The sequence below is a fragment of the Chinchilla lanigera genome, unplaced genomic scaffold, assembly GCF_000276665.1.
Source record: "Chinchilla lanigera isolate Chin_1 unplaced genomic scaffold, ChiLan1.0 scaffold00005, whole genome shotgun sequence".
Lineage (NCBI taxonomy): Eukaryota > Metazoa > Chordata > Mammalia > Rodentia > Chinchillidae > Chinchilla > Chinchilla lanigera.
This window is the reverse complement of record NW_004955406.1, coordinates 37452931-37466219: the sequence shown is the minus strand read 5'-3', so window position 1 is coordinate 37466219 and position 13289 is coordinate 37452931. Positions and strand designations below refer to the sequence as shown.

Genomic DNA, 13289 nt, shown 5'->3' with positions numbered 1-13289 from the left:
TAAGACGTTCCAGGAGGCCAGATCACAGGCTGCTGGAGAGGCTCTGCACTCACTACCCTCCCAGGCTGTAGACAGCTCCCCTCCAGCCTTCCCTAAGCATTCCTGCCTTCTCCAGCCAGGTGGCCTCAGCAGTTATGGCCATACCATCCTTAACATTTACTATGTGTGTCTCAGAAGGTTCCACATGCATGTCTTGTCCTTTATGGGACTTGATGCTGGGCCCTCCATCGCCTATGTATTTACAACCCTCTAGTACCTGATACAGAGCCCGGTGGAGGAGGCCTTCAGGAGACAGGCTCTCCCTGGATGTCACCTTGAAGTTCTCTTTCCTACAGGGTCACTGCCTGGGTACCAGTGTGCTTAGGGTGACTTTTTCACTTATGAGCTGGTAACACTAAGCCTGTTTGTCCCCTCCTACAGCTCTGCTTTGTTTGTAAAACCAGGACAGCAATCCTGGCATCACAGAGCCATGGTGAGACTCAGATGGCTAAGGTGGAAGTGTTGTCCCTCTGCTCTTGGATGAATTCTCAGTCCTTACCTGTTATGGCATCAATAACAGTAGGCCTTGGAAAGAAGTGAGGAGCCCCTTCATTCCTCAACAGCACCCCAAATAATCCACAGTGTGAAAAAGTTCAAAGAAACACTAGCAATTTATTGATTTCCAAATTTCAAACACACACTCTTCACACACACACACACACACATACACATGCACACACACACACACACACACACACACACACGCACATATGTGGTGTATCATACAGGGAAACTGAGCTTGGCCTACACAAGATCCTATAAAAACATGAATCAAGGGAAATGATGGGCTAGAGGGAACCTCTCAGATATCCCACAGCATCCCGGGCTTTCTCCCTCCCTATCCCACAGCCCCATCATCCATCTCCCAGCCAGCAAAGAACATCTGCCTTTGGGGTCCCCAGAGAACTTGGGGATGGGGCGCTACTGCAGAAGCCACTGGTAGTCAGTGACTGGGTAAGTCTTAATCACAGGAGGCCCCAGACTCAAGGTGGGCATGGGACCGGTGTCCTTCCTCATTTGCCCCCAAATGGCAATTTCTTGTTTTGGGTGTTGACCCTCATAGTATGAGGCAATGTGGATTTAAGATACTAAGATGTGCATCAGATACACAAAGCCTAGCGAGGTCCTTTCTCTGAAAGGTGCATCCCCTTCTCCTTCTTGTTCTTCCCAACTGATAGGCATGATCAGAGGCCCGGATGACCAGTCCCCCTGGCCAGCTTGAAAGGGCATGAGAGAGGTTGCCACAGTCAGGACTGGCCTAACTGTCCATGTCAGGCCCCTGAGCTTGGACTGGCTGCCTCATTCCCAAAGTAGAGGGAGTGGCCCACCTGACTCTTCATTCTGGGGCAAAGGAAACTAAACCAAGTGGTGGCAGGAAGTCGGGACCATGCTGCAGGGTAGGGCACCTCCCTGGGCTTCTAAGAGATTCATGTGTAGCAATTTATTACCCTCTTTCCCTGGCTGGACTGCAGTTCTCTCTGACTGGAGGATCCTAAAGCCAAGGACTCTGTGTCATTCCTCCCCTTACCTGCTGGACAGCATAAGCCATGTGAGGACAGGGGCAAGGACTGTTTTGTTCTCCAATATATTCCAGGTGCTTACAACCCTCTGCCTGGCACAGAGGGGCTGCTCCATAAATGTTTTTAAGAAACAGATCATTCTGGGTCCTGAGGAATGGCAGAGAGATTTCTTGAAACCTACTTTTGGGATGGGCTGGTGGAACAGGCTCCCAGGGGGTCCCTGGGAAGGAGAGCCAGGAGCAGGCCTTCCAGCATGAGTCAAACAAGGGAGGGTGTTACAGACCCACGGAGCCAAAGCATCCCTGGTTAGATGTCGTGGGACACCTCTCACAGGACAAAGTTCTTGCAGGTATGGCTTCTCCCATCTTCAGCAACTGAGTCTCTTAAAAGGCCATCCCGATTCCAGAAAGAAGTGTCTAAGATCTGATGGCTGAGGTGAGAAGTGGGGTTAGACTACGGGTAGTGTAGACAGGGAGAAGATTTGGAAGGATGAGAATTCTGTGTCCCTGTACAGGAAGGCACAGTCCTTGCAGATAACACCTGAGCACCAACCATGCCAGCGCAGGAGGCACAGGCTGAAATAAGGAAGCATGGGGAGTGCTCAGCTCTGCTCATCTTGCAAGGCTATGCTAAGGGCTGCTGCCAGACACGCATTGGCTCCATGGGTCTGTAACACCCTCCCTCGTCATGAGGTCCTCTGGAGGCCTTCTGCTGTTGACCATCTGAAAAGCACAATCTGTGGCTTTAGGGGTTTCTGGTGTGTGTGTGGGTCTTATGACATCTGCTGTGGGTTTCACAAAAGACAGAATGGAGACAGGGTGCCTGGGGTTCAGGGAAAAAGGGTGGGAATGGCCCGTGGCTGCAATGGAAGCTTGTTGGTGCGCTGGTGGGGACATTTCCCCTTCCTGACCTATCTGAATTCTTTTCCTCCAGTCCTCTGGGACACTAGACTCTCCCTCACTTGACTCTTCGCAGGTTTGGTGGGAAGTATCTTCCTGGTAATTCCCAACTTGCCTTTCCCATTCCTTTGGAAGCTGAGGTAAGAAGATGCCCGGCCCCAGTCCCTGCCTATTCCCCTCTCCACAGAAAAGATGAGATCAGACAGTAACTTCCTCAACAGCCTTTGGCTCCAAGCACCATTTTTGTCTTTTTTCTCCTGCAACAAGATCACAAGCTTCCTGAAAGCAGAACTTGCAGGCTGAAGCTGCTCTTGGGTGTGTAGCCCTGGAGGACCACTAACCCCATCTCTCTGGCGTCTGCTCCCCAGTGTCCTTGCACAGCTAAGCAAGTGAGAGTGTCCTGCTGCCTCCAGTGCCCCACACTGTGACCAACTGGTGCCCAGGCCTCTGGGAAGGGCAGCACTGTCAGACACATGAGATTTTCCCATGAGGTACACGGAACCTCAGTAATCCAGCCAACCTCTTGGCCTGCAGCAGCCTCTTAAAGGGGAGGTCAGCCACAGCTGCACCACTGGGAGATGGTGGCAGGAAGGCCGCAGGGCTCTTCTGTGTACTGACACTGGTGAGCCCCCACCCTGGCACAACCCACTCCAAGATCTACGGGCAGCTAACCAAAAAGCACATGTCCCCCTTGCCTATAAGGGAAGAGACACACAGAGTCCTCTACACTACCTTATGACCTGCAATGAAACAGCACACCTACCTAGCTTTTTGCAGCTCATGGTAATGCTGTCAGGCACTCAAGCACACACATGCATGCATATGCACATGACCACACACTCACATTATACACACACACATATATATATATCTCATTTCTCAGAGTAGGAAGTATTGACATCAGATGTAAGCCCCTTTAACTCAAGAAAGCCCCCCCCAACCTCCCCAACCCCCATTGCCTACCAATTCCCCCAAGGAAAAAAAAGAATCTAAAAATATTTCCAGCCTCCACAGTTTCTAGGTTTTCTCTCAGATGCATCTGCACTTTTCCAAATACTGCACAAGATGGACAGAAAAAGCCATACAGCGAGGCCTGAGGTCTTCTCAACTGGGTCATAGCCTTCTGGAAAAAAAAGGCAATCCTTAAGTTAGCATGGAGTAAGATGGTTCTGTACCAGTAAATCCAAACATACTGCCACCCGCTGCCACTAGCATCTGCCCTAGGGTGTGCTCTGGCCTGAGAATGGCTTTAGGGCCATCCTTGGCAAGTTCCTGTCAGTTCAGGAGCATACTGATTGGCTGGTTGGCTGTGACCTGCTGTTCCCAGGACCCCCTGCTCCGCTGCTCAGTACTAAGGATCATGTGCTCATTAGAAATCTGCAATCCATTTTCTCCCCTTTGCTGCCCTCATGTTGCTGAACATCATCTATCTGGTGAGGTGTGTTCCAACACGTTTGTCCCAACATGGTTTTGGCCCTCTCTCCCCACCAGGACCCTCCTTTGGATTCAGGGCTAGGTAGTTGCCAGCACATGCCTTGGTTGGAGAGGTGAGAAGGCCTCAGCCTTGTTCCTGTGACTTGCAGATGGCTCCACATGGTGGCTACCTCTAGGCTCCTCCCTAGGCTTGCTGGCATCTGGTTTGAGTATCTAGCTGTGGTGCTCAGCTTACCTGCAGCAGGAGCACTTTGGATGCTTATTTATTTATTTATTTATTTAATTTTTGGTTTTTTTCTGGTACTGGGAATTGGACTCATGACCTTGCGCTTGCCGGGCAGCAAGGACTACACATCTGGTCCCAGCCCCCTTGGATGCTTATTTAAAAATACATTTTCCTGGACCCTACTCTGGGGCTACTGAGTCAGAACTACCGGGGCTGGGACCAGATGTGTGCATTTTAGCCAGTGCCCCAGGAGACTTTAATGGATGCTAAGGCTCACAAACCTTTGACAAAGTATTAGTTCTGAGTTTTGGTCCCTTACATCTCAGCTGGAAATAAGCTTGTCCACACTAGGTATGTGCAGAGTCTGGAAAATGCATTTTAAAAAGGATAAGAAAGTGAGCTGTGGATGACTATTGCATAATTCCAGTTATACATAGTCTGTCCTGGGTTGTACAGTGGGCACCTTACACACTTGTACCTAGAAGTTGCACCCAGGTCCTCTGGCACTTCTGGCGCTACCAGGACATTTTACATCTCTGATGTCCTGTGGTGGATAGCCCATGCCCTCAGCCCAAGTCAACACAGCTGTCTTCAAAATCTTCCTGTCAGATGAAGCCAGGCTGTCTGGCAGGCAGGGTAGGGGTCTGTGTTCCTGGGGAACACAGGCCTAGCCCCAGTCTCTGATGCCGGCTGAAACTGCAGCAGTGGTGCTAGAAGTGTCCCTTGCCCTGGGATGGGCCGATTCTTACCTGCAAGCCGAGCTTGCTTGAACAGTCTCTTCTTAGAATCTGGAGGTAAAGTTTCTGAGGCTGTTGGCCCCAGCTAGAGAGCCCAGCATGTTCCTATCGAAACCTTGCTGCAAGGAGAGAAACAGGTACTGTGTGACACATCCTAGGACAAAGCAGTGTGGGGCTCCTCAGGGGTCAGAAACGCCCTTCTGGAGGAGCATCCTCAGCTCACAGGCTCTGCACCTAGGTGTGATCTGAGCATTATGTGTGTAGGTTGTGGCTAAAACTGGCCTAATTGACTGTGTAACCAAATGCTATGCTCCTAATACCCAAGAGTGAGGGAATGTGTTTGGCCCCTCACCAGCTCATGCTCACATCTGCAGAAACCCAAGTCAGGGCGTGAGATTTCAGGCTGGTACTCATGACTCTACACAGCAACGACCCAAATCAGATTACAAGACCTTGACAGTTTTTCTTTTCCTGACTTGTTTTTCCTTCTCTGACTATCCTTGTTTTCCCTTCTCTGACTGTCTTTGTTTTTCTTTCTTTTGTTTCTTAAAATCCAACAAGAGCTGCTGGGCAGGGAGGACAGGCTCAGTGCTTCTCAAAGTCGGGGCAGCTCCCATCAGCAGGCGCTCCCTGCCCTCAGCCCAGCCCGAGCCCCAGCTCCTGCTGGGGGCAGATCGAGGCTTAAGGCTCGATCTTGTTCTTTCTCTAGTACAGAGCAGGTGCTCAGTACAGGCTCCAGAGGGAATGAGGATGGCACAATGCTGGAGGAGCCACTGGCTGGGGAGCCGTTGAGCAGAGGCTCCTGGTCCAGGTCTGATTTGTATCTCAGGCCCCCGGGAACAGGAGAGGAGATGACACAGGGAGCGCACAACAGCAGCCAGAGCCCCAGCCAGAGCCCCAGTCTGCTGTGCTTGGGCATGTAGTGCATGATGTCGTTTTTCCCTTGTAGAGGTGCTTGCTTATTCCTGTTCAGCTTGGCTGAATTGTGTGGAAAGAACACGCGAGTGAAAGGTTCTGGATCCTAGCCTCCTCGTGCTCTGACTTGCTGAATCCAGACAAACTCCTTGGACCTTGAGTCTCTATGCAGCAAAATGGGCATAAGCCATGTGGCCTGTCTTAACCGCCCTTGTGACAACCTGATGAATGATGGATATGAATGCACGTCAGGAACAGAAGCCCTGATCTGGATCCTGTCCAGGCTGTTGTCAAGCATAGCTGGAGGGAGGAGTGGAGACGGATGGGCACCCTGGTTCCCAAAGGCACCATATGGAGGGAATTCTCATGGAGAGCGCAGTGTCTTGCATGTCATAGCCAGGAGTGGGGAGCTGAGTCCTTGGCAGTACCCACAGACAGCTCAAAAAAGTGCTCACCCTTCCCCTGGGTCTACGTGGCAGCTGCACTTGCCTAAGCCCACCCTCCTGGAGGTATTTTCAAAAGAGAACTCCGGATTGTCAAGTGCAGAGTAAGGGCCACAGTTTAAATGCAGATTTCCCAGCCTCCAACCTCTTTGGCCTGCAACTGAAGGGGTTTTGTAATCCAGTCCAAGCCTGCTTTCCCAGACCAAGTGCACATCTACCCCCTGCCAAATGACCTGTGTGCTCTTTGTTCCCCTTGCTTTGTCACCCCGCTCCAGGCCACTGACACACTTCCTCTGCCTTTCACACAGTGGTAACCCTGTAGCTCCCAGAGCCTGGGGATTTGGGCAGGGTGTTGATCACATGTTTTGCTTCTCAGACCCTCCTTGTGGGGGAGTCTCCCCTGGGTTGGTGGGGACCAATCTGCCTCTCCCATCTCGGTCCCCTGGGACTTCAGTAGGGGGCAAGTGGAGGGAGAGCTCATCAGAAGGGGTCATGGCAGGGGCTCTTACCTGTCTGAGGACACCCTGCAGCTCCTTGTTGGACCACATGTCAGACAGGAGGAGCCGGGCAGCCTCTGCAGCTTTGGGTGAGGCGCTGGGCAGGTGGGAAGTGTGATTGTGAGAGGAGACTCCTCCAGGAGGTGAGAGAACACCCCGGCCTCCCTCCATCCTTGGCATATGTGGGATGCACGACAGAGGAGCACACCCACCCCTGCCCACCTAGAGACACCCTAGGGGCCATGAGCTGGTCCTTCAACCCTTCTGTTGGGAGATGGAGCCCTATGGAGCAGCAAAGTTCCCATGCAGCTGGGTCTGCTGCCCCATGTCTCCTCCTGACCCTCTGAGGATCCAGTGCCCCTGCATGTCCCCCAGCCAAGAAGTGCACTGCCTCTGCCCCTCTGTGCCGCCCTGTAGTCTGGAGACTGCGCCTGTAGTCTCCAAGCCGCCCTCCCCCAGCTCTCTTGGCTTCTGGATCTTCTCTCCCATCAGAGGCCACATCCCTGCCCCTCCTTGTACTATATGTTTTCTCTCTCCACCTTAGAGCCCCCTGAGCAGGGAGGAGGACTATGGCAAGGAAGGCCGACAGGGGGCGCTGTCCATCCCCACCCACCTGCCACGGCACAGGTTGATGACATTGTTGAGCATGCTGCTGGAGAAGTACTGCTTGGCCATCTGCGGCTGCGAGGTCATCAGGTTCCTCACAGTGTAGCAGGCCGAGGACAAGATATCTTCGGAGTTGCTTGTGTTGCCAGTGTGGCTGGTGAGGAGCCTGGTCACCTCTGGGAATACTTGATTCCCTGGGAAAGGAAGGAGTTGGCACCGGCTCAGGATTGCCAAGGGAAGGAGGGGCTGAGGGGTTCCCTCCAAGGCCACAGTCCTAGGCTGCCCTGGGTCAGGCTCTAAGCAAGGTGACCCTGCAGGGTTCTACGCCAGTTCCAATCCAGAGGAGACCTCGGGAGATCTGCTGCCCCACCTCGGTTGTCTCCCATCTCCTGGGCCGGCTTCCCTTCTGAATGCTCACCCTGGAGAATGGTTCAAGGGTGACCTGCCAGCAGGCTCTGGAACACGAGCAGCCTGCATATCCTATCTGGAGCGGGGAGGGGTAGGCGCTCTTACCCATTACTCTGTGCAGCACAGGATGGCGGGACATGTTGCTCAGGAGGGAGGCCCCGGACCGCACCACATCTGAGTTGCCAGATTGCAGGAGGCGGGCAATCTGTGGCAAGCCCTTTTCCTTCAGCCCAATCAGCTGGCTCATGCCACTGGACATCTACGAGAAAAGGTCCGGGAGGCGCTGGCTTGTGGCTTCCCAAGCACCAGGCAGGCAGAAAGCAACAGGCAGTCCCAAGCCCAGAAGCCAGGACCTTTACTCCTTCACACTGGAAGCATGCAGAGACACAGAAATTGCTCATACCTGGGTGCCTAAAGAACCCAAGCTCACATGTCCCCTCCTGCCCTTGCTCCCGCCCGCTGGATGACAGCCTGCAGCCCTGCTGCAGAATCTCCCCCGCACAGAATCTCATTCTCTCACTCGTGGTGACCTAGAGTCAGCTTCTAAGTGTCCACACTTTATCCAGCTGTTTCAGCTCTGCCTCCCTCACATATCCTTCCTAGCTCCCAGGGAACCCCTTAGCCCCTCTTTCTCTGGCCAGGAGCATTTGTCAGTTAAAGAAGGACTAGGGCTGGGGTATAGCTCAGGGGTAGAGCACTTGCCTAGAGCACTTGCCTAGCAGCCTGAGTTCTGAACCCAGCACAGCAAAAACAAAACAAAACAAAACAAAACAAAACAAAAAAACCAAACCTGTTATCTTCCAATTTCCCTACCTGTGCTGAAATTCAAATCATATTTGTTGTAGGCTTGTCTGAGAAAAAGATGGATCAGACATAGTCTGGGTCTTTATGGGAGTACACTTGGGGTCCCCTGGAGGTAGCCCAGCTCATCCAGGCCTCTCAGCAACAAGGTAACTTGCTGGGGCCTGGGCTAGGCCAGTTTGGGGTCATGGAGACTCCTGTCTCTTCCCTCACAGGCAAGTTTCCTTTACCCTTAGGTCACCAGTGTCCACTGCTGCGCAAATCCCTTTCATCCTAAGTAAAGCCAGGGGACAGTTAGTGACCTCCAGGCCTTCTCTGGCCCCACTCTATATCATCATGACCCCAAAGCTGTATTTGGGTTTGAAACCTGTTCTAATTCTGTCACCTCTTCCTCTGAACCTGCTCATGTTCCAAATTATTTTTCTACTCTGTCAGTTCACTAAATGGAGGCTCTTGCCAAACACACTCTCTGCTGCAGATAGTCAGGAGGTCAACATTGGGTCAGGATCCATGAGGTGAACAGGTTGCTGGGCCCCACCCCGGAGCTCCCCGAGAGCAGAGGCATCTCCCCCATCACCTCCTCCATGCCCAGCCCAGGGCCTCCAATGCTCATTATCTGCAGCATGAAGCTCACAGCCTGCATGTGTTTGACAGGGACAGGCTGGTGGGAAAATCAGGGAACCAAGCCTGGAGTGTGGGGAGCAGTAGGTAGGAGGGTGCTCCTCACCAGCCCCTTGCTAGCTGTCAGGTTCTGCAGGGCACCCGCACAGGCCTCCAGGGTGGCATCCTTCTTGCTCTTGCCCATGAGATTCAGGTAGGTGCGGATGGCATCTGAGTGGTACAGCCAGCTGCTGCCCCTGGGGTTGGGCTCTTCCTCCGGAAGGGGACACTCATAGTTGTTGTTCTGAGGACAGAGAGCAGGTCAGAGGACACAAGCCAAGCATTCTTTCCCTCCCTGAACTTCAGGGTGGTGGTGACTGATGAGAGGAACTGAGAAAGTGCTTGTAGAGGCAGGGGTCCTGGGGACAGTCCCTGCACGCCTTCCCTCTGTGGACTCCAGCACTCCACAGAGAGGTCCTCAACTGTCTGGGGGTGGGGGTGGGGGAAAGGTGGCATTCTTGGTACCTAGGGAAATGTGCTCCAGGGTAGCCTCAGCCCAGACTTCCGGCTGTGTGAGGCCACTCTGGGGACTCATAGCAAGATGCTTTCTATCTTTTGGGGTCCCAACGTGGGTTTGACCTGCTCTAGGCCTACAGGGATGGTCTGGGCCTGGCTTCCAGCTATGCCTAGTACAGAAAGCTGACCCTCCTTCCCCTGAACCCTCTTTGGGGGGCTCTGGAGGTGGTGCCTGAGAAAGGTATGAGTTCTGGTTGTCCCCTGACCTTAGGGGTCAGGGAGAAGATGAGAGACTGAAGCCTGGGGGTGAGGGGTTGGAGCTTCGCCCTTGGAGTAGTCTGGGCTCCTCCAGTGCTAGAAGACAGATCCCCTCATTGTGCAAGATGGAGGGCTCTCTCCCAGCTCTGGGAGAGCAGCACCTCAAAGCTGAGGCTTTAGCAGGGGCTTGCTCCCTAGGGCTGCTTTCAGACCCTACGAGAGCTAGAGAAAGGGTGGGCAGGGCAGCGCACATGGGAATGGCCCTGGCTCTGCAGAGGGACAGTGCTCACCATCATCTTGTCACTCTTGTTGCTGAAGCAACCGGTGGAGGACTTCTCCATGTAGGCATTGCGGGCGTTGTACTCCAGCTGGCGGTAGCGAGTGGGCACCTCAGCGTCCAGGCGATAGGAGAGGTTGTGCAGGATGCACATGCAGTTCTCCACAGACTGTGAGTAAGAGGGAGCAGGCACGTGAGCCACTGCAGGCCTGCGGCGGGCTTCTGGCTTGCCACCTCCCTGACTGACCAAGCAGCATCCAGAGAGATGTACAGATGTCCGCTGCACCCTCAGTCTGCAAGGATCTCCCAGGGACTCCGCTGGGACCTGGATTTGAATCCTGCCTCTATCATTTCCCGGCTACTTGAACCTGAGTGACCTGTTTCACCTTCGTGGACCTCAGTTTCCTCAGTTGTAAAATGAGGCTGTAATCACTTCAGTGGAAGATTGCAGTGTCCCCATTTATCCTTGGGATCCATATCCACGAATTGAAATTATTTTTTAAAAAGGTACATGTGTATTGAACAAGTGCCAATTTTTTTCTTGTCATTATTCCCTAAATACTACAACCATTTACATAGTATTGACATCGTGTCCTCATAATTATAGGTGCTATAAGTAATCTTTTTGCTTATGCGTGATGATAGGATATGTGTAGGTTATATGCAAATCCTCCACCACTTTATAGAAGGGATTTGAACATCCATGGATTTGGGTAGTCACTGGCACCTTGGAATCATCCCCTGAAGTTCCCAGGGGATAGCTGTGTGTGGAGAGTACCAATCATGGGGCCTTTTGCAGGTCACGACAGGCAGTGGTGACAGTTTGTCCTGCATGGATGACGTGTGCTGACGGGATGACGACTGTGGCACTGAAGCACGCATCTTCCCTCCTGAACCACCTCCTGGAGGAGCAGCCCCTGTCCTGTAGGTGCCAAAGCCCCCTCCTTCCCACTGCCCTTCCTGCTTCCTTTTTCCATGGCTGCTCTTCAACCTCCAGTGTCACAGTGCTATGTGCATACCAGCAGGGAGCCCATACCTTGTCATCTGCCCTCAGTGCAACCCAGGCTAGGGTGAGCAGGTTTACTCTCCTAGCCATGCTTGGTCCCTGCAGGGGTCTGAGGAAATCTGGCTTCCAGGGTAGGGTCACACAGGTGTAGAAAATGTTGCATGCAGAACAGAAAAGAGCTTGGCCCACCGGAACCAGGCTATCCTCGGGGGCCCTGCTGTCACTTCCAGGAGAGGGAAGAGGAGATAAAATCTCTCCTCTTGGGAATGGTGCTCAGGACTCAAGTGTGATAAGACTCCTCCTGTCCCCTGGGGATGGCTGGACCTCCCTGGGGCCCGCTGTCCTGCTGTGGTGTAGGTTACCCAGCCTTCAGCTTATCTTCCTTGCATGACTTGTCCCTTCTGTCTGTGCTGGAAGGAGTGGCTGCCAATGGCTTTTTTGGGGGCAGTGGGAGGGGAGCTGTGGTAGGAGTATCACTTCAGAAAGGACATGAAGGCCCTGGCATACACTGGGAGTACCAGGAGCAGTGCAGCCCCCGAGTCTGCTCCTGTGTGCTGTGCCCTGCCTCCAACCTCTCTTGCTGCCCTAGATTCTATCTGTTTGGACACTGGGGCAGGCCTCAAAGCCACCCGGAGAATGAACTCTTGACTCTTGGGATCTGGGAGACAGGAATGTTAAGACCTGGAGTCTGAGAATCTGGCCTCACTGATTTAAATGGTGGATCTGGGCATTGCAACTCTGGACACAGAGGGTGAGGTGTCACCAGAAGCTGAGCTCTCACCTTGTCATCGCAGCGGCTGGCCGCCACGCAGTTCTGGACATAGGCCATGAGGGAGTCGATGAGCCCTGTGTAGTTCCGCATGGTCTGGCGGCCGGCATCAGCAGAACTCAGGTTCCTGAGGACCGAACAGGGGGAGGAGGAAGTGGACAATGGGGCAAGGAGAGCACAGAGGGGAGGGAGAGTAGAGTGTTGGGGGACATGCAGGACATGGGGGCATGTGGGAGAGGAGCAGGTAGACTGGACAGGCAAAGAGGCTGGAGGTTGTGGTAGGAGGAGGCAAGAAGGAGTAAAACGAAGGGAAAAAAAGGAAGTAGTCCTCAGACCCTTGGCTCTCAACGGTTCCACTGTAAACTGTAGGTGGCAGGTCCCCATACCCTAGATGCCCACCACATCTAGTGGGTGTGGCAGGACCAAAACTGGAAGCTCCTGCAGGCTAAGCCTCTTCTTGTGGGGTAGGAAGAATCTCTGCAGGGTGCCGTATGGGGAATAAAATAAAATAAGGGCTGATATAGCTAGGGGATAGGGTGCTTGCCTGGTGTGCACAAGGGCAAGCACTTCCCCAAGCAAACTGTGTTCTGCCACAGCACTAGCTCATACCCATGCAATGTGGGTCCTTCCGCCTGGTGGTGGTGGTGGTGGTGTGTGTGTGTGTGTGTGTGTGTGTGTGTGTGTGTGTTTGGTGTTGTCCATTGTTGCTTCCAGCAGCCCTGCAGTCCCATAAAATCCTTAATTAACTGGCTTTTCATCTCCCGGTCTTTCTGCTCCCTGGAGGCTGCTGCTGGAGGCTTGTGGGAGAAACACAAGTTGAGACACGGAAGCTCATGCCAGCTGCACCCACCACTCTGGGGGTTCTTAGGAGTTGGAGAAGACAAACCCCACTGGAGCAATGTGTGATCCTAAGGGGGATCTTGCTCCATGGTCCCACACTCCACACGGGGGTTACCCCTCAGCCTGGAAATCTCTACTCTGAAAAGAAGCACAGCCAGATCCTTCCTCCAGCAGCCCCACAGGGGCTTTGCCACGCCCTGGCGTGGAACCCAAACAACTCTGGGCAAAGCAGCAGCATCTTCACGCCAATGCACAAAGCAAACGGGTATAGCACCACAGTGGGAAAGTGACTCATAAGCAGCCAATCAGTAGACTTCTGTCTAAAAGAATGTTCTTCGAGATAGTACAAGAAATGGATTTTTCCAGGGGTGGAGGGGGGTGGATTGTTGAACCAGCTGAATGTTGAATGTTCAGATCCAGGCATTTTCACTCTTCAATTCCATATTATGTCTGCTACACTCAATTATGTTAAGGAAGGTGATGGGGTCTTGAGCCTCA

General features: G+C 53.1%; 1 protein-coding gene across 1 annotated transcript in view; it reads right to left on the bottom strand.

The window, feature by feature from the left end:
- Nucleotides 1-631: 631 nt before the first annotated feature.
- Nucleotides 632-13289, bottom strand: part of Pkp1 (plakophilin 1) — a 45570-nt gene continuing 32912 nt past the window's right edge. Inside the window, exons 7-14 of the mRNA XM_005375169.2 lie at nt 11964-12078; nt 10190-10345; nt 9253-9429; nt 7830-7983; nt 7324-7510; nt 6723-6807; nt 4868-4974; nt 632-3581 (exon numbers count right to left, since the gene is read on the bottom strand). Coding sequence (XP_005375226.1) covers nt 4900-4974; nt 6723-6807; nt 7324-7510; nt 7830-7983; nt 9253-9429; nt 10190-10345; nt 11964-12078 — 949 coding nt within the window. The 3' untranslated portion in view covers nt 632-3581; nt 4868-4899. The remainder of the gene's footprint in view (nt 3582-4867; nt 4975-6722; nt 6808-7323; nt 7511-7829; nt 7984-9252; nt 9430-10189; nt 10346-11963; nt 12079-13289) is intronic.